Source organism: Scardinius erythrophthalmus (assembly GCF_964197995.2).
Source record: "Scardinius erythrophthalmus genome assembly, chromosome: 7".
Classification (NCBI taxonomy): Eukaryota; Metazoa; Chordata; class Actinopteri; order Cypriniformes; family Leuciscidae; genus Scardinius; species Scardinius erythrophthalmus.
In genome coordinates, this window is record NC_138227.1 from 31668466 (window position 1) to 31687382 (window position 18917).

The 18917-nt window shown below is 40.0% G+C and overlaps 1 protein-coding gene across 1 annotated transcript in view; it reads left to right on the plus strand.

The window, feature by feature from the left end:
- Nucleotides 1-6232: 6232 nt before the first annotated feature.
- cog6 (component of oligomeric golgi complex 6) overlaps nt 6233-18917 on the plus strand; it is a 52624-nt gene continuing 39939 nt past the window's right edge. Inside the window, exons 1-4 of the mRNA XM_081371083.1 lie at nt 6233-6694; nt 7478-7621; nt 10087-10158; nt 10807-10865. Of these exons, the coding sequence (XP_081227209.1) occupies nt 6539-6694; nt 7478-7621; nt 10087-10158; nt 10807-10865 (431 nt within the window). The 5' untranslated portion in view covers nt 6233-6538. The remainder of the gene's footprint in view (nt 6695-7477; nt 7622-10086; nt 10159-10806; nt 10866-18917) is intronic.

The window sequence follows — 18917 nt, forward strand, 5'->3', positions numbered from 1 at the left end:
TGTTGAACTTGGTGCAAGCGAAAACTACAGCAAAGAACTCTTTTTCTATTTGCGCATAGCAATTTTCAGTTTGCGTGAGGACCCATGAAGCATAAGCAATAGTCTTACTGTCCTGCAGGCATGCGTTTCTAAAACAAACTGTGAGGAGTCGCATGTTAAGGTGACGGGCTTGTCAACGTTGTAGTAAGACAGGACAGGGGGGCATGTTAGGCACTTTCTCAAGGCATTGAAAGTATACTGGTGGTGTTACAGCCAACACCATACTGTGTCTTTGTGAGTTAGCTGGCGGAGAGGGGCAGATATTTAACTGAGATTAGGTATGAACTTGCCCACGTAGTTGACCATGCCAAGAAATCTCAGAGCAGTGGCGTTTGTGGACTCTGGCATTTCACTGATGGCTTTAGTCTTTAATGGATCGGCATGTAGGCCATCACTGCTGAAGACATGGCCCATATAGCTCACTTCTGTCAGTCTGAATTTGCATTTCAGAGGATTATGCCTGAGATTTACCAGTCTGGCCCGCTCCAGCACTCTTTCTAGGTTGTCGTTGTGCTCCATTTCTGTATGTCCACCAACCAATATATCATCTACTATGACAGTATATGGGTATCCAGCAAAAATTTGTTCCATTGAACGTTGAAAAATTGAATACAGGCTGCACACAGTTCTTACCTTGGCATAGATAGCTGTCGTTTAGGGGCCACTCTTGATCTAGCAGTGAGGAATACCACTGTACAGTAGATACGCAACATAACCATAAGCCTTTTCTGAGGCATCACAAAATTTGTGAATTTGCTGAGTACAGTTAGGAACTGTAAAATCTGCGAACTGACATAATTTCAGCAATATAGGCTTCTGCCCTTTCGGGGTCTCTTATTAAGTGATTCTCTGTGCTAAGGAGGTTAGCCATCACACCTTACTTTGTAGCTTGTAGTTTAGGCATGTGCCTTACCCTGAGAAGAGGAGTGGCATAACGCTGGATCCCATTGATGTCGATCTAATAGGTTAATTGCCTCCTGGTCTTGCTTTGATCTAGTGACAAGCTTCTCATTCCTGTTAGGCAATACATCCAGTTGCCAAAGATTTTGGACTTGTTTGAACAGCTCATTGGAGGGAGACACAATAGAAATATTCAGGCACTGTTGAGTCTCAAGCTGATAATGGAAAAGCTAAGTCCAAAAGCACTGTCCAACCTCATCTTCACCACAGCTGGTCAAATAGCACTGGCGTAATTGGAGTGATTAAGTGAGGATAATCAGAGCCAATTAACAAGAGTGGTTGAGCTTTGTCAAGAGCAGGAATGGGCAGTCCTCTGGGATGGCTATACTTGCTTTGTAGTGCTTTGATGGGGTAGGTATGTTCTGCCAGTTCTAGCTGATCTGCTGAGAATGCTCTGTTGATCTTGAAGAACTTTTGAGGCTGACAAGCAGGAGAAATGGAGAAGGACAATTAATTACCACGTATGACCTTCATGTCCAATCAAACTGTTCTCAATACCAAGTCCTCTGTCTTCCTACGAAGATTCAGTTCCTGAGCAGCAGCCTGAAGAAAGATTGTTCACTCTGAGCCATCATCTAGAATAGCGAAGGTCTCTAGCACATGCTCTCCATTGCGTATGATCACTTTGGTGACTTTCAGTAGTACCTGACTGCAGCCTGCTTGTCTATCCAAGTACAGAACCTTATTGGTGGGACTAACAAGGGAAGGTTTTTCTCTGATCGGTCTACCATTGAGCTTGTGGAGTGCCTCAAGATGTCTGCCCTTACAGATTTTGCAGGTTGATTTCAGATGCCACTGTGCTGCTTGGTGCTGCTTGGTGTTTTTACCCAGTTGCTCTTCTGTTCTTTAGTAAGCTGACTAAAGTTCTGGCACTGCCTCAAGTAATGCTGGGTGTTAGAGCAATAGGGACAGTACGCCTTTACCTTGTCCTGAGGTCTAGTAGCACCTGGAGCAGACCCCTCTGTCAGTGGATTGGTGGGGGAAGGATCTGAGCTGTGAAATATGGACAGTGTCTTACAAGACTTGACATCCTTACGTTCCCTTCTTTCTCCAGTAAACTCAAAGCCACTTTCTTGAATTGGCAGTTTGTATTCCAGCCTCCCTGCAAAATTTAGGAGTGTGGGGATGCGGACTTCCAGGATACATGTACCTCTTGAAATCAGCTCTCAGGTCATGAGGTAACGTGGACAGTAGCTTAGTAACATGTGAGCCACGCTGTATTGTGATATTACCACTTTCACCTGGTTGATCTAGCATGCCCATGAGCGCTCTAACCTTGAGTGCAAACTTCTTGAATCCAGTTGCATCATGACTACGGATACTATAGCCTTCCATGAAGTCAGCAATATAATGCAGAGCTAACTGGTGGGGCTGTCCATACTGCTCTGCAAGGGAAGCCATGGTGTCTGAATAAGGTCTCTTTGAATTTGTATAAGAGTCTGCTGTCAGAAGGGGCATCCTCAAACTTGAGATGATCTAGGAGGATCTGATATTTAAATTTCTCCGTGGCATCCTCAGGCAGAATATTATCCTGGGAGATCTTCAATCTGGCAAACTTTTGTGGGTCCCCCTTTGTGAAATCAGGAAATGTGGACTTAGGGCCTCAATATACTTTCTCTTGTTGAGGGTTGTGAGGATCCTCACCAATCTCCTTTCGATGTTGCATATTGACACAAGGAGGTATGTGGGGATACCTGGGCTGTTTATCAGTATCACGTGCCCTCTGCTGGTCAGATGCCACTGCTGAATCTTCATCTGGTTCAAGATTTTTAGGAGTCAGTGGACATGAAGGCAGGTGTGATGTCTTGCCTAGTCTACTCAAACATGCAGTTAATTCCTCCATTAAGTCTGGGACAGCTGCTGTTGAAATTGGAGGCAGCGGTTTATTCAATGCAGTTCGAGGAAGTGGAACATCATCAGCTACTGGTGGAGGTGGGGGTGGCCAGTCTTCCTCTTCATATGGTATGGAGGCACATGGAGTGTGGCAGGTTGGCTTGAGGTATAGCCGCAATGGTTAAGAGGCTCTATCATGTGATGGTGGTGTTTAGAGGGCTGCATTGGGATTGAGTCCCGCCGGGTCCCGCAGGACCCAACGCAAATCTCGCTGGAGCGGGCGGTTTGAACTTTGCTGCGGGCGGGAATGGGCGGCTAAAAAAAACACTGCGGGATCGGGATGTAGCCTCGCCTCGGCTGGGATCGACTCAACTTGCCTCGCCTTTGTTTTGGTTTTCCACTGTGTAAAAGTTGTAACTGTATCTGCTTCCAGGTACTTTTTTTCGTACCACCTCCGGCGAGGTTCTGAGCGAGCTGAGGCGATACTAAAATGTGACGTGAAAACACGGCAGACTGCTGATCAGAGAGAATCATCACTATTCACTGCGTCATCATTGCACGTGCCAGACAGAGTATCCTGAATAAAAAACAGCAAAAACAAAACCAAAACCATCCAAAAACAGCATACACTCGATTTCCTCCATTGTCCTGTGTGTAAGTGTCCAGAATACATGCCGGCCAGGGAAACGAAACAAACAACCCGATGAATCTCTTTAATAATAGCAATACAAATACGTTTTTTCCTGCGGGACGGGAGAAGACACAAAATCAATGCATCTCTATTATTGTGCGGGAATAAATTCTCAGAGTTTTGCGGGTGCGGGCGGGAGTGGACATACATATTGCGGAAGCGTGCGGGAGTGTAACATATACATTGCGGGAGCGGGCGCTAATGGTCAGAAATTCGGCGGGCGTGGGCGGGAGCGGGATGAAGAAAACAGTCCCGCGCAGGGCTCTAGTGGTGTTTGCCTTTAGTGCAATGAAACTGCAATATCACCACACATTTGTCATTGCATGTCTAAGACTGTAGATTGTAGTTTCTGATTCTCAGTCTTGAGCCTTTGAATGGCCTGGCCTCCAATATTTCTGAAGAGATACCCACTTGATATACTGTGGTAAGATACAGGTGTGCTCTCACATATCTGTTCAACCTGGCCAAAATGAGTAAAGTGTCTCTGCTTGAGTCCAGTTGAAGAGTCAAAGAATTTATCCGGGGGTCATCTTGGCTACCCTCTCAATTCCAGCTCACCATGCCCTTGGTACGAGCTACCATGCTCTTGCCAGTATAAAACGTTTCATTAAAACCACTGTAGCGAGTCAGGAGTTGGAATTGCGAGTATTGAAAACGATCAGGATACAGTAGAAATGGGCTTCTCCACACAGCTCACGCTGAAAAGCGACACAGTGCCAATCGCTGCTCCTCCTGCATGGACTCCACCAACGCAGCAGCGTCTTGATGTGAGTGATCATATATATTTTAATCACAATTTATGGTTAGGCTAAAGTTAATCCTCTAGGGTCGACAAACGCATCGGCGCATTTTGCTGGATTTTTTCACATAGTGGCAAAATATGAATATGTCTACAGAGAGCGCGCGCTATTGACATCAACTCGATGCATGTACTTTATGTCATCTTGCGACCCTGTGAGGAAGTATTTATTTTCACTCAGACACTGGCCCCATTCTCCCTTGCGTGGCTTCTTCGCTAGCATCGTCGGATGCCGATCGCAAAACGGGAGTTAAGACCGCAGATTGAGCCAGCGGCTCGAATTGATATGGCTATGGCCCTGTGTCCACAAACAATTCACCCTCCTCCACTTCAGGTGAAGGTGGGGGAGAAAAGTCCTCGACTTCAAATGACAGCTCTGTTGCAAAGCTACTTGCGTCACTCCAGTCACTCTCCATTTTAGAGTCTGACAGCAGCTGTCAATTAATCCGTCACTGCGGGTCTCAGGTGCACGCCCCGCCCTTGGTTCGTCCCCTCTATCTCCGCTGGGGTCTGCCCACTTTTCCAGTATTTTCAAATATTGCCAGTGGGTGGAGTCAGGCTCTGACCAGGGGTTTAGTTAATTTTATCATAGTTCAGGAGATAAACATCATAATCTTCCAACCAGGCTGGTGGCTGCTCTCGCCGTTTTGGACGTACATCAGCAGGCCTTGCTTCTCTGCTTCTCTGATCAAAGGACATCTTTCATAATTGCACAGCAATTGCACATCTGGCTCGAAGGACCATGTATTCTGGAGTACTTAATTTGGCTGGTTGTAATTGGTTGCAATCAATATGTCACATCCGGATAATTGCAATAAGGACTTTGATGTTTCTTCTTCAACATTTATTCTCTACCATGGATAGGAATGAATATACTTCTGAAAGTATACATACAAAATAGTATATAACCGAACACAAGAATAATAGTAAATAATCATGATGACAAAATACAAATAACATTACAACCAAAATAAGTAGTTACACATGCAATGTGATATATCTAGGATTAACTATATAATTCATATGTAGGCTTATTTATCATCATGTAAGGATCCTGTTCATCCCACCATTAGCGCCATTCAGGCTGCCTTTATGTAAACAACATGATGTGCATTTAAAGCCTAAATCCTAACACATTTATCTGTAAGTGTACAACTAAGCATAGCTATACACTCATTGCAATGATGATAGACATGTAAACAGGTGTTGTAAAAAATTATAGTACAGAGGAATACTAATTATTCATACAAGAATTGTCTGTATCGCGTTAATCTGTATCGCATTGCATAGGATATATATGTTACATCATGAACATATATGAACATGGAAACTTGCTTTTAGCTGCACACACAAACTCGGTTATACACTCTGTGAAGAAACTCATACTGTAGCTCCGCACTCGAAACTTCCTGATGCAAAACACCTACTTATTTCTTTTGGGAGGAGTTGTCTACAGGTGGTGCTAAAGCTCTGTTTGTCTATTTGTTATTTAAGCTGTCAGTCAGAAAGCTCACCAATCACTATATATTATTATGTGCATGATGACAGTTTTTCATAACAAGTATAGTTGTCTATAATTACTACAGAAAAATATATTTAAAAATATAATAATAATAATAGGCTGTAATAATATCATTATAATAATGTAAAAATATATTTAAAAATATATTTTATATTTTTTTATATTTAAATATTTATTTTATAAATACATTGTTAAAATATATACAAATATTTCAAACATTATTGACCTTATTTATTAAGTTCTCCATGAAATCAAAAACACAGACTTATCCGTGCACATCATTCTTTTTGTTCAGCCATTTTTTTTAATTAATTTTATTCATTTGCCCAATCAAAATAACTCCCCCTCCCTCTTGCAGCGAAATGTCTTCTCTGATGACGTGTTTACTGACACGAGGGCGGGGAAACCTGTCACTCACATGATGATCCAATCAAGCCCCGCCCGACATTTTGATCTTGTTCCCATAGCCGTTTTACTCCGATACATCACATCTTTTAACTTCCGTTTCATGCCGACTTTAAACATTTTCCTTCAATGACAACCTTAAAAGACGAGAGTGTCATTTCTGGAGATATTATTGTTCAGCACTAATGTCAAAAAGCACGACTTGGGACGCGGAACTAAAGCATTCAGGGCTTGTTGCAGTGGGACGTTTTTCTGGTTACTCAAAACAGCTTCCTGGAGGTTGACGTGGATGTTGATGATGGCAGAGACTAAAGCAGAGCTGACAACTGATGCTTCAAGTCTTCACATCTCTAACAGCAGCGGGAATGTGTCCTCCTCGCAGACCAACAACCCTCTGTCCAGGAAACTCAACAAGATCCTGGAGACCAGGCTGGATAATGACAAGGTCTGTGAGTGGCGGTCAGCTCGCATTAGCTAACTTATTAGCCTCGCAGTGCACCTGTCACTACTCTTTACAGAATGATTGATAATAAAACTTCGGTGTGATATTAATGTTATATTAAATAACATACTCTTTTTCCTTAAAATAAATAGCCGTGATGCATTCTTGGTTTAAACAGAGATAATAAAGCTGAACAAAGATAACACCAAAAGTACCAACATTTCAGTAAGGTGGTGTAACTTACTCTATGTGAAATACTTTACCATGTTATAACATGGTAAATATATGGTACTTTAAAGTAAAATATACTGACATTCATGTACTATGGTATTTAAAAATAAAAACAAATTAATACTTGTATTAAGCAAGGACACATTAAATTGATCTAAAGTGACAGCAAACATTACTACATTGTTACAAACTTTCTATTAATCACTGAATTACAATATACTGAAATAGAAAACACAATTACTGATTTTACTGTATTTTAATAGAAGAAATGCAGCCTTGGGGAGCATAAGAGACTTCTTTCAAAAACATAAAAAAAATCTTGCCCAATCCAAACGTTGAAACTATTTCATATCAAAAGACCATTGCATTTCCATACCATCACTCTGTACTGCACTGCCACAATATATTTGAAGAAAGTTTGCAGTACAGATTAGACATATTGCTTTGACACTTGATCTTCATGTCGTATGGGTTGTTGGCAGGATGCAGTTGATAAACAATCAGCAATGAAGGTCCTGTTGTCTCATTTATTTTCTGTATTTTCTCTATTTCTAGGAGATGCTGGAAGCGTTGAAATCTCTCTCCGTGTTTTTCACTGAGAACAGTCTGAGAACCAGGAGGAACCTGCGGGGAGACATCGAGAGACGCAGCCTGTCCATCAATGAAGAGTTTGTACGGATATTTAAAGAAGTGACGGAGGTAAATTCACAGGCAGAGCATAAGCAGTTGGAAGCTCATTATAGGTTTATAGGTGTGTGTATATATATATATATATATATTAAGTTGACAACCATTTCTTTGAGGCAGCTCAGACTAAAACAATCCAAAACTATTACATTACATAAGATCCCTGTGGTGCTTTTTTATGATCTGCCATCTCACAGTGTACATTATATTTTAAAGGGGTCATAACATGGATTTTTTAAAATTATTTTAATATGTTCCTTGAGGTTTACTTACAATGTTTTAAAGTTTTTTGCACAAAAAACACATAGATATGCGAAAAAAACTATTATTTTCAACCCTCAACCATCTCTGTCTGAAATGACGCGGCTCCTTTAAGGCTCGTCAGTAAACGGCCACTGTTATAATTGGCTAACTTCAATGCATAGGACGTTGTATCAGCGGCCACTCGCTATTGCACGCATGTTTTTAAGAATCATTTACTTACGGTTTGTGATGCAGCTGCTGTCAGATCCAATGAAATTGACTGCTTCAATCATCTGTCAACAAAAGTTTATTTGTGAACTCTCCGTTACACTGTGCCTCATTTACAAAACAACCTGCAGTCAAATTCTCTGAACAAACATATAATCCTCAGGCGCAGAAACTGAACGCCCATCTATTCTGCATACTATATCCAGTGATTATAATTGGTTCTATTCGCCTTTGATGCAACGCGGCACTCGCATCCGTGTTGATGCGATGATTGAATTATTCGTCAGTGTTGCTCGGGAGGCAGGCATATGCCCATATTTGCCCGTGTGACGTCACAGTTCCTGCAGTATCAAAACAAGCTTTTCGAGCTTGATTAAATAAATGCTTTGTTTATAATGACGAGGATGTTTTAAGCTATGAAACTTGCAGGATGTTTTAACTTGTATGTCAAAAGATCAAGGCAAATTTGATTTTCATGACCCCTTTTAAATTTTAATGTGTATTAATGCATTTTACTTAAAGATTTCAAAAAAAAATTCAGCATGGAATCAAAAGTGATCAAAAGTGACACTTAAGACTTTTACATTGTACCAAAAAAAAAACACTATTTCAGGAAACCTGGGGGAAAAATCTGTGGTTTCCACAAAAGTATGAAGCAACTGTTTCAACATTGTAAATAATAAGAAATGTTTCTTGAGCATCAACTTATCATATTAGATAGGGGTGCGCCGATCCGATATTCGCTATCGGTATTAGTCCGATACTGGCCAAAATCACTGGATCGGATATTGCATGAATCGCGGGAGTATAACCCGATCCGATACGATCACGTCCCTTAGTCCTAAATTGTCATACAAATGCTTAACAACACCTGAGAGACATGCCGTAAAGAGAGATGAGCAACACGCGTCACGCAGGGTTGCCAGATTTTCACATACAAATCCCGCCCAATTGCTTCTTAAAAATAGCCAATCGCGTTTCGGGGTGGGAGAGACCGCGACTTCATCTGGCTGGAGTTTCACGTTACTTTCTCCCGGATGCCTGTTAGATCACAACACTGGAGTAGAGAGCACTACTGTTCAGAAATTAAAACTGTTAAAAGGCTCAAACTAATTGCATAATATAACACTACGCATCAATATCTCTTCCCTTTGTGCTTTGAACTTTTCAATGCGAAGTGCTGTCGCTGTGCACTGTGACTCCATGTCGCTTCAAGCGCATCATTCTGCGCACGAAATGCGCATAAGCGTTTCGTGCCGCTTGGAGCCTTTCATATTACAATACTTTTGAGCAACGAAAGTTTATTGATAGCTTTAGTTGTTCTGTCCTATCTATCATATGTTGCTGCTTCATTAAAAAGCTGCGCTTAAAATTTTAAAAGAAATGTTTTTTAATTATATAGTAGCCTATATATTCTGTCCGTTTTTTGTTTTACAAAGTTAGGAAAATAATGTTTAAGTCAAGCTTAAAAGCCTTTCTCAAAAGAATAATCACAGTCTCTTCCCCACAGTCAAGCATACAGATACAGTTTATTAGGTAATTCAGCACTTTTTTGAATTATTATTATTTTAGTATCGGATTGGTACTCGGTATCGGCCAATACTGAATCCCAGGTATCGGAATCGGTATCGGAGGCAAAAAAGGCGGATCGTGCCACCCCTAATATTAGAATGATTCATAAAGGATCATGTGACACTGAAGACTGGAGGATTTAAAAATGTTGCTTTGGGATACTACATTTTTTACATTTAAAAAATAAAATAAAAAAAGATTTTACAATATATTAAAATAGAAAAGTTACTTTAAATTGAAATAATATTTCACAATATTACTGTTTTCAAATGTTGCTGTTCTTCCTCTTATACATTCTTATGGATAAAAGCTTCTGATTAAATGTAAATGTGATTTACACAATAAACTTAGCTTCATTTGCAGATAAGCTCCTTACCTTCTGCTGCTGTGTAGAACTCCTCTTCAAAGATCTTAAGTGTGTCTTTCTGCTTCAGGAACTAGAGAGCGTTCATGAAGATGTTCAGGCCATGAGCTCCTGCTGTGAAGAAATGACCAACAGGTTAAAGGTAATTATGCATGTTTGCTTTCAGATAGTTACAATCATTACAAACTTTTGTTGCTTTATATCAATATCTATTGGCTTTTGAGGTCATCTATATACCAGTGTACTCCAGAACATTCACAAAATAAAAGTTTAAAGTCCCCCTGTAGTCAATCATTTTATCACTTAAAACTCATCTTTGATGAGCAAAATTACTTATTTAAACGTTATTTCCTTGAAAAAAAATGTCTTCATGCCTTAAAATATCTTATATCTAAATCTACACCCTCGCCTCATTTAGTATATTCGGTTCTATGAATATGCTAATTAGCCCCGCCTCCACTCACTCACACCTGACGATCATTCGTTGACCTGATTGGTTACAAGGTCGTTTGTGACGTCAGAAACACCGGCGATTTCAAACCGTGTTGTTGAGACTGTCTTTGGTTCACTGCAGTTTTAAGGAGAAAATACTCGGCAATAATGTTGACTTGTGAATTTATGCATGGTTTGTCTCAAAGCATATTAAAAACACCACATAGACATATAAACAACACTAAAATTTTGATTTTCAACACGGGGACTTTAAAAGCAATTTCAAGAAGATATTAGAATCTGCAAAGTTGAAGTTTTTTTTCCCATAACCCAGCTCTCATGTTCTGTTTGTCAACAGGCAGCCAAAGAACAAACCCAGGACTTGATTGTGAAAACCAACAAACTTCAAGGAGAGAAGTGAGTCTGATATAATGCTCTGCAGTGTTTGACGGATATGAGGTTTTCAATAGCTGGAGAGCCGGCTTGCACGGTGGCATATATTGAAGCAATATCAAAAGAAAAAGAGTGGCGATACAATAAAACATCTCTGTGGCACTAAATATCATATGGAGCCTGTGGTGTAACAACATATTGTGTCACAGTATGTCGCAATACAAAGACGCAACATGTATCATGGATCGTGACAAAATGTATTGTGTGTAAAATTTAGACAGATTTCCTTTAGCATCAAATATGGTGAAGGACAGACGTTTAAGCGTCCATGTTTATTAATTATTATTAATAAAATAATTTTAAAATGCATTATATAATATAACAACTTTTTAAACCGAGGTCCTGACTCTCTGTGGTGATTAAAAATCCCAGGATGTCCTTCGAAAAAGATTAGGGATGTGCCCCCGGCATCCTGGTCAGATTTGCCCCTTGGCCTCCGTCCATCATGGCCTCCTAATCATCCCCATACACTGATTGGCTCTATCACTCTGTCTCTTCTCCACCAATAAGCTGGTATAGTGGGTTGTTCTGGCGCACTATGTCTGCCGGCGGATCATCCAGGTGGATGCTGGGCATCGGTGATGGTTGAGGAGATTCCCTCCTTTTATTTAAAGCGCTTTGAGTGCAGAGAAAAGCACTATATAAATGTAACGAATTAATGTTTCCAAGCTTTCCTTTAGTAATTCCATGTCTAAGGCCCCGTCCACACTACTGCGTTTTCGTTTAAAAACGGAGACCTTTTGCTACGTTTGCACCTCCCGTCCACACTAAAACGGCAAAAACGGAGACCCAAAACGGAGAAGTTTAGAAACGCTGCCGACCCGTTTTTCGTTTTGAATCTCCGGAGGGCGTTTTAGTGTGGACGGGTCAAAACGGAGGACTTTAGAAACGATGACGCAGAGGCTCACGCTTGGCTCTATGATTGGGTGTCATAAGTCATGGCGTATATATCTCTGCTAGCAGCTGTTGTGCAAGTAAATTCTGCATTTTACAATGCTATAACTGCCTACATGTGCTGGAGGCAAGCTATTATTCGAGCGATCTGTGACAATTCCCGTGTGCAGCGGCGGTATCGACCGTACATGGAGCGTCGGTTTTGGGTTAACCCGGGAAGAACCAGCGCATGGTGGGATAATTTTATCAATGAAGTTGTGTTTACACCGGCACGCGCATGTCCAGTGTTGGTGAATGGTCACGTGATCCGCGTTTTCAGTCGTTTTAATGTGGACGGAGATCAATTCTAATACGCAGCTAAAACGCTGGTGTGGACGGAGATCGTATTCGTTTTAATTCTCCGCTTCTAAACGAAAACGCAGTAGTGTGGACGGGGCCTAAGAAAAGGATTCATAAAACTCAAAGTGGGAAAGTTATTGTCCCTCAGACTTAGAACATGGTAAAACTGATTTTCACTTTAAGTATGCCTGGTGTTTAGGGAAATGTAATGTTAAAATAAATATAATTTGCATATAGGGGTTGGCGACATACTGGGTCGACCCGATTAACTGGTAGAAATTTGTCGGTTGTCTGTTTCTCAGCGCTGTCAGAGAGGCGCTCAAATGAAGCCGCTGCTTATAAAGCACTTGAGAATTGAACTAAAAGCTTTTTGTCGACTAATTGGGCTTGAGCGGTTAAACACACATACTTATGTCTTTGCAAGTAAACGCAGTGATTTATGTCTTAAGTAGTGAACGTAAACAGTTGAGAGAGAAAACGCACAAGTAGGCTACATTGCATCCGTGCAGTCAGTAGAAGACACTTTCTACCATTGCTTTTTTTGCTCCTAAATGTTCTGTATTTAATTTTACTCTTGTTTTTGTAGTTAATGAATATCCAGCACTCCTACCAGAACGCCACAGTGTTCTGTTTCTGGTAAACATCAGAAAGTTGGACTATTCTTAGCAGCAGGGCAGCCTTTCAGAGCAGAAGACGACAAGACTGCGGTGTTACACCGGTCTCATTTCCATTTATACATCAGAGAAATCTGAAAGAGCGTGCACATGTTCACCGCTGAGCACTGTGATGTCCATCTTTTGATGAGGTCAATGAATCACTCATCGTCTTCTGCTGGAAAGTTTAATCCCTGCTATAGTGCAGTTTTGCAATTCCAATTAATATTCCCTTTATCTGTTTTGCTGCTTGCTTTGAATGCAACTGATTACAAGCTAGCCGCTGATAACGAGACAATGCGCTACTCAAAAGTTAATAATGACACGGAGAGAAGAGGATTCTGGTATATGCGACTGTGTTCCTTGTTGACTTGATTGGTCGAACCAAATCCTATCAGGGAATTTGGCTCTTGGTCTGAGACTCAAGGTGAAGGCACAGAATGATAAATCGAGGCTCTAGATTCAGCGTATCTTGTACTACCTGCGACCCACAGATCAGGTTTATGGCCCTCACTGGTGAAATGTGCTTGTTTATGACCATTGAGAGACTGCCAGTGAAAGTCATTTGAGTGGAATTGATTGAAGAGAGGGCTGACGGTGCATTGACTCTGCTGGGCTTTCGGTGAGCCATGTGGTGGACCAATGAGATGCGGAGGGAGAGAAACAAATAGCAGTGAGGTACTTTGCTGTCGGCTTTCCATGGGCAGCATGTACATGTCCACTGGTGCAGAGCTGAGTGTGTGTTTTCTGTTCAGTCTCTATTGGAGCTGAGCGGAAGGCTTATGCAGGGGATTGTGGGATTGACAGTGGAGTGTTTAGAATTGCTATGAGGCAGTGATTTGGGTTACACTTTATTTTAAGGTGTCATTGTTACAGTGTAATTATATATTTAAGTATTGAGTAATATTAATTAACTACATGTACTTACTCTAGGGTTAGGGTAGGATTAGGGTTTGGTTGAAGGTTAGTTGCATGTAATTATGCATAATTTACTGGTATTTCTATGGTAAGTACATGTAACATATGTAACAAGGACTCTGTAAAATAAAGTGTTACCGTGATTTGTAATATGTTTGTTTGCTAATAGTGCTGCAGATTCTGGAGGATTTAGTTCTAAGCACATTTTTACACATTGCTGCTTTTAATTTTATTTTAAAATACTCTACAAGCAACTCACAATTGATTCCAGTTTAGTCTGGCAAAAATATATTTGATCAAAAATACAGTAAAATCATTGTGAAATATTATTAAAATTGAAAAAAACTGGTTTCTATTTGAATATATCTTAAAATATAATTTATTTCTGTGATAACAAAGCTAAATTTTCAGCATCATTACTCCAGTCTTCAGCATCACATGATCCTTCAGAAATCAGCCTAATATGATGATTTGATGCTCAAGAAACTTTTCTTAAGGATTTTGTTCAGGATTCTCTGATAAATAGATAGTTTAAAAGAAAAGCATTTATAGAATAATTTCTCTATATATTTATTTAGAGAATTTATAGAACAGAAATCATTTGTCTTTACTGTCCCTTTTAATACATTTATTGTGTCCTTGCTATTTAAAAGTAGTAACTTATTTAACTTTAAATAAAATCGTACAGGCTCAAACTTTTGAACGTTTTGAACGTGTATATAAAATATTAATATTATAGCACAGAATGAAATATAAGTATTTATAGTTGACAAGTTTATTCATCTCTCCATTTTTTTTTTTTCCTGTTGAGTTTACCACAATCCGCATTGTGGATTGAATTCTGTGTGAGGGGAAAAGTGTGATGCTGTCTGGTGTTGGAAGTCAACATAACTTTTGGAACAAACTTCACGCCAGGCACGGGCTTATGAAGTCTCAGTAGGTTGGGAACTCATTAGGCTTTGGAAAAGAGGCGCAGACTTCAGTGAGGATGGGGAACATTGTGAAGACGGAATAAGATCTTTTGATTAAGAGATGAACTGACTGAGAGATGGAAGTTCAGAGGTTTGTGTGATTAAACGAGTCTGAGATTGGAAGAGGAAATAATCCTGTTGTTTTAGAAGCAAGAGTCCACCGTATCTCTGACCTTGTGGAACGGCCCTTGATTTTGGCACCAAAGGAGATGCTGACAGCTGTGATGGACAGCTGGCGTCTCCACGCTCTGCTGCCATCAACCCTGTACTCGTCTGGCAGGAGAGTTTGTCTAAATCCACAGAGTGTCACACAAAGACAGACAAGTAAGAGAGAAGAGAGGGAGATGGAGAAAGAGACATTGATGAAACTATAATGAGGTTATTTTTCTGGAATGTATTGTAATAAAATGCTGTCAGGAAATATTTGTCCAGGCCAATAAAAATGCTTAGTGTTCGTTCCGTGCAATTTCGTGAGGTTTCAAATTCATTCAGTTTAAAGGGGACGTGTCACTTAAAACAAGATTCCCTTTCCTCTTTTTTGTTTGCTACACTGAATGCAAAAGCTTCCTCTTCAAATATGGCTTGTTTATGATGCCATAACCATGAGCCTATTAATGATCACAGAATTTTGCATAGCAAAACCTGTGTAATATTCAGCAACTTGGTCCTCCCATAACATAATAACATAGAAGCCTATGAAGGAGTGAGCCAGCTCTCAGATTTCATCAAAAATATCTTCATTTGTGTTCCGAAGATGAACGAAAGCCTTACGGGGTTGGAACAACATGAGGGTGAGTAATTACTGACAGAATTGTCATTTTTTGGGTGAACTATCCCTTTAAGCATTTAAAGGGATACCTATACCTAGGTATTTCTTACATAGGTGCACTATGGAAAATATACAATGGACCACTAAACTAAATTATGACTACCATTAAGTTGACCTTAGGGGACAAAAATAAAATGCAGAACTGTAGAATGTGTCCACTTTACACCTATTTAATATACATTTTGCTGCATCGTCCCATATGGAGTCACATTGGGTATTCTATACAGTGTCCTTCCACATTGTGTTGTCCTGGTGTTCTGTTGAGACATTGCCTGTCTCAGTGACATTTTCATCAGCCAGATGGGATTGTGCCTGCTTGTCCAGCTGCTTTTTAACCTTGCCTGATCGTGTCTGTCCCCAGAGGGACAGCTGTGCAAGAGACAGGTCAGGACATGGCTTGTCATGCTTCCAAAGAGGACAGAAAGCAGGATCTCAAATATTAATACTCAGCTGCTGGTGTTCAGCTTTCTCAGTCTGGAGTTCATCTTGCCGGATGACCTTTCTGTCACTGATATTGAGTGAGAAAAATGTTGTGGCAGAAATACCTGCAACAGTAGTCGATTTATACAAAATGCATTCATTGATTAATTTTCATAGCTTCATTTAACTGAAATGATTGATTGATGTAGAGGCTCAAGTTTTTCAATTACTGAAGTTTTCATTCTTAACTCCGGAACGCTTTCTGCATATAAACTACAGCGGGATTCCGGATGAGCCCCCAATTTTTCACTTCTTAAACCTCTAGACTCTCTGTGGTGTAACATGATGTTTTTCCCCCTTCTGTATCAAAGATGTTGAAAGCACTTTGATGTCAGTGGAAAACTCTGAGCACTGTTTCATTTGAAACTGAGAATAAATGCAAATGCCACTTTGCGACAGCACTGAAAGCTCCAACATAAAAGACCAAGGACAGTCAAACAGACCACGACCTGGCAGCATTGTTTTCCCACAACCTTCATTATATCAACTCAACTCCCTCTCATTATATCTTCATCATAGCAGTGAAGCTTTAGTTGGTGTTGAGAGACCTTTTCATTAAGAGGCAAGAAGTGATTGTCATTCTGAAGGCTGTAGCCCGTCACCTGTCTGAAGTCTGATGTGAGGTGATGCCTCTTGCGTCCAACACTCATTACAGGAGATCAGCCACAGATAGTTTAGTATGTTATGACATCTCTGTGAAATAATGCCGTAAACCTGTGTTTCTCAACTGGTTTTGCTTCAGGACCACCAGACGTCGTGTCAACCCAACACAATTTTTACAAAAGTAAAAATATTCGCAAAAATGTCCTTAAAGTCAAACAGAAAATATTTTTTTGATGTTGCTATTATTTCTTTTGTTGTATTAACTTTTTGATGTTTGCTACATTTAATGATAATTTGGTGGTTTGTCTTGGCAGATAATAATTCATGGCACACGATACATGACCCCTCCAATCCCAAACTAATTTATATCCCTCGGAATGCAATTATTTATTTATATTTTTTGGCGGAGAACTGATGATTGTCCAACCAGTGTAATTTTGAGCTGTGCTCAGCACCTTTTCTGATGGATTGTCAATAGATGGGAAAGGATAACCGACATACTGTAACATTCAGACCATTTTTGATTTGTCTAAACCATGTTATTGTTGTTCTGGTTTCTGAAGGGTCCTTTGGTAAACTGTAGTTTCAAGTTTGATGGCTCTTTCTCTGGTAGTGATATTGCTGTAAGTGGAGGCTTGCTGTGAAAATCCTGATATCCAGAAGGGTCCGTTATCTTATTGTGCTAATTAAGCTGGGACCTTATTACCCACCCACACGAATGTTCTCTGTCTTTCATACACCCTCATGCACATAGCAAGTTAAAGAAAGTCAATAAGTAGGCAAGCCTGCTGCTTTTGTGTTCTGGACTTCTGTTTTTGTGGGTTGAGTCATTAATGTCTTCACCACTCATTTTTGTAATATGTTGCGCTTGATAATGTGTATATATCAAATAATATATATATATATATATATATATATATATATATATATATATATATATATATATATATTATTTGTGTTTAAAAAAGTGAGTAAATCTCAAAATCCTTATAATATTTTTTTTTTTCAATACACGCAAGTGCATTGGAAACATTGCATCATTCAAATTTGTTATTACTTTATAGAAAGTGAAGAAAAGAGAATATTAGGCTGTTCAAAAAATACCAGTGTGTATTTTTCTTTACAAAGTCAAACATTCACTGAAAAATGCTTGAAGATTTAGCTTTCTTGTGAATCTAATATTCACAAGAAATATTTATTAGAATATTTATTATTCACAAGAACTAATATTTAGTTGTATAACCACGGTTTCTGAGAACTGCTTCACATCTGTGTTGCATGGAGTCGACCAGCTTCTGGCACCTGTGAACAGGTATTCCTGCCCAGGACGATTGCACTACATAGCACAGTTCCTCTGCATTTCTTGGTTTTTGCCTCAAAAACAGCATTTTTGATGTCACCCTACAGGTTTTCTATTGGATTAAGGTTCGGGGATTGGGCTGGCCACTCCATAATGTTAATGTTGTTGGTGTGGAACCAAGATGCTGCTCGCTTACTGGTGTGTTTGGGGTCGTTGTCTTGTTGAAACACCCATTTCAAGGGCATTTCCTCTTCGGCATAAGGCAACATGACCTCTTTAAGTATTTTGATGTACTCAAACTGATCCATGATCCGTTGTATTTGATAAATAGGCCCAACACCGTAGTTTAAGAAACATACCCATATCATGATGCTTGTGCCACCATGCTTCACTGTCTTCACAGTGTACTGTGGCTTGAATTCAGAGTTTGGGGGTCGTCTGACAAACCGTCTGCGCCCCCTAGACCCAAAAAGAACAATCTTGCTTTCATCAGTCCACAAAATATTGCGCCATTTCTCTTTAGGCCAGTCAATGTGTTATTTGGCAAATCGTACCCTTTTCAGCACATTTTCAGCAAATCAGCAAATTTTTTCAACTATGGTGGGACTTTGCGGGGGCTTCTTGTCGATAGCTTGGCTTCACATAGGCGTCTTCTAATTGTTACAGTACACACAGTAACTTTAGATCTTCTTTGATCAGCCTGGAGCAGATCTTTGACTGAGTCTTTGCCAATTTGACTATTCTTCGATCCATTCGAATGGTAGTTTTCCGTTTTCTTCCACGTCTTTCTGGTTTTGGTTGCCATTTTAAAGCATTTGATATCATTTTAGCTGAGCAGCCTATCATTTTCTGCACCTGTTTATATGTTTTCCCCTCTCCAATCAACTTTTTAATGAAAGTGTGCTGAACAATGTCTGGAACGGCCCATTTTACCCCGATTTTCAGAGAGAAATACACTATAACCACCATGTACAGTACACCTCCACCTTCGTCCTTAAATAAGGGCCACTTGTTTGACAGTTGAATAAC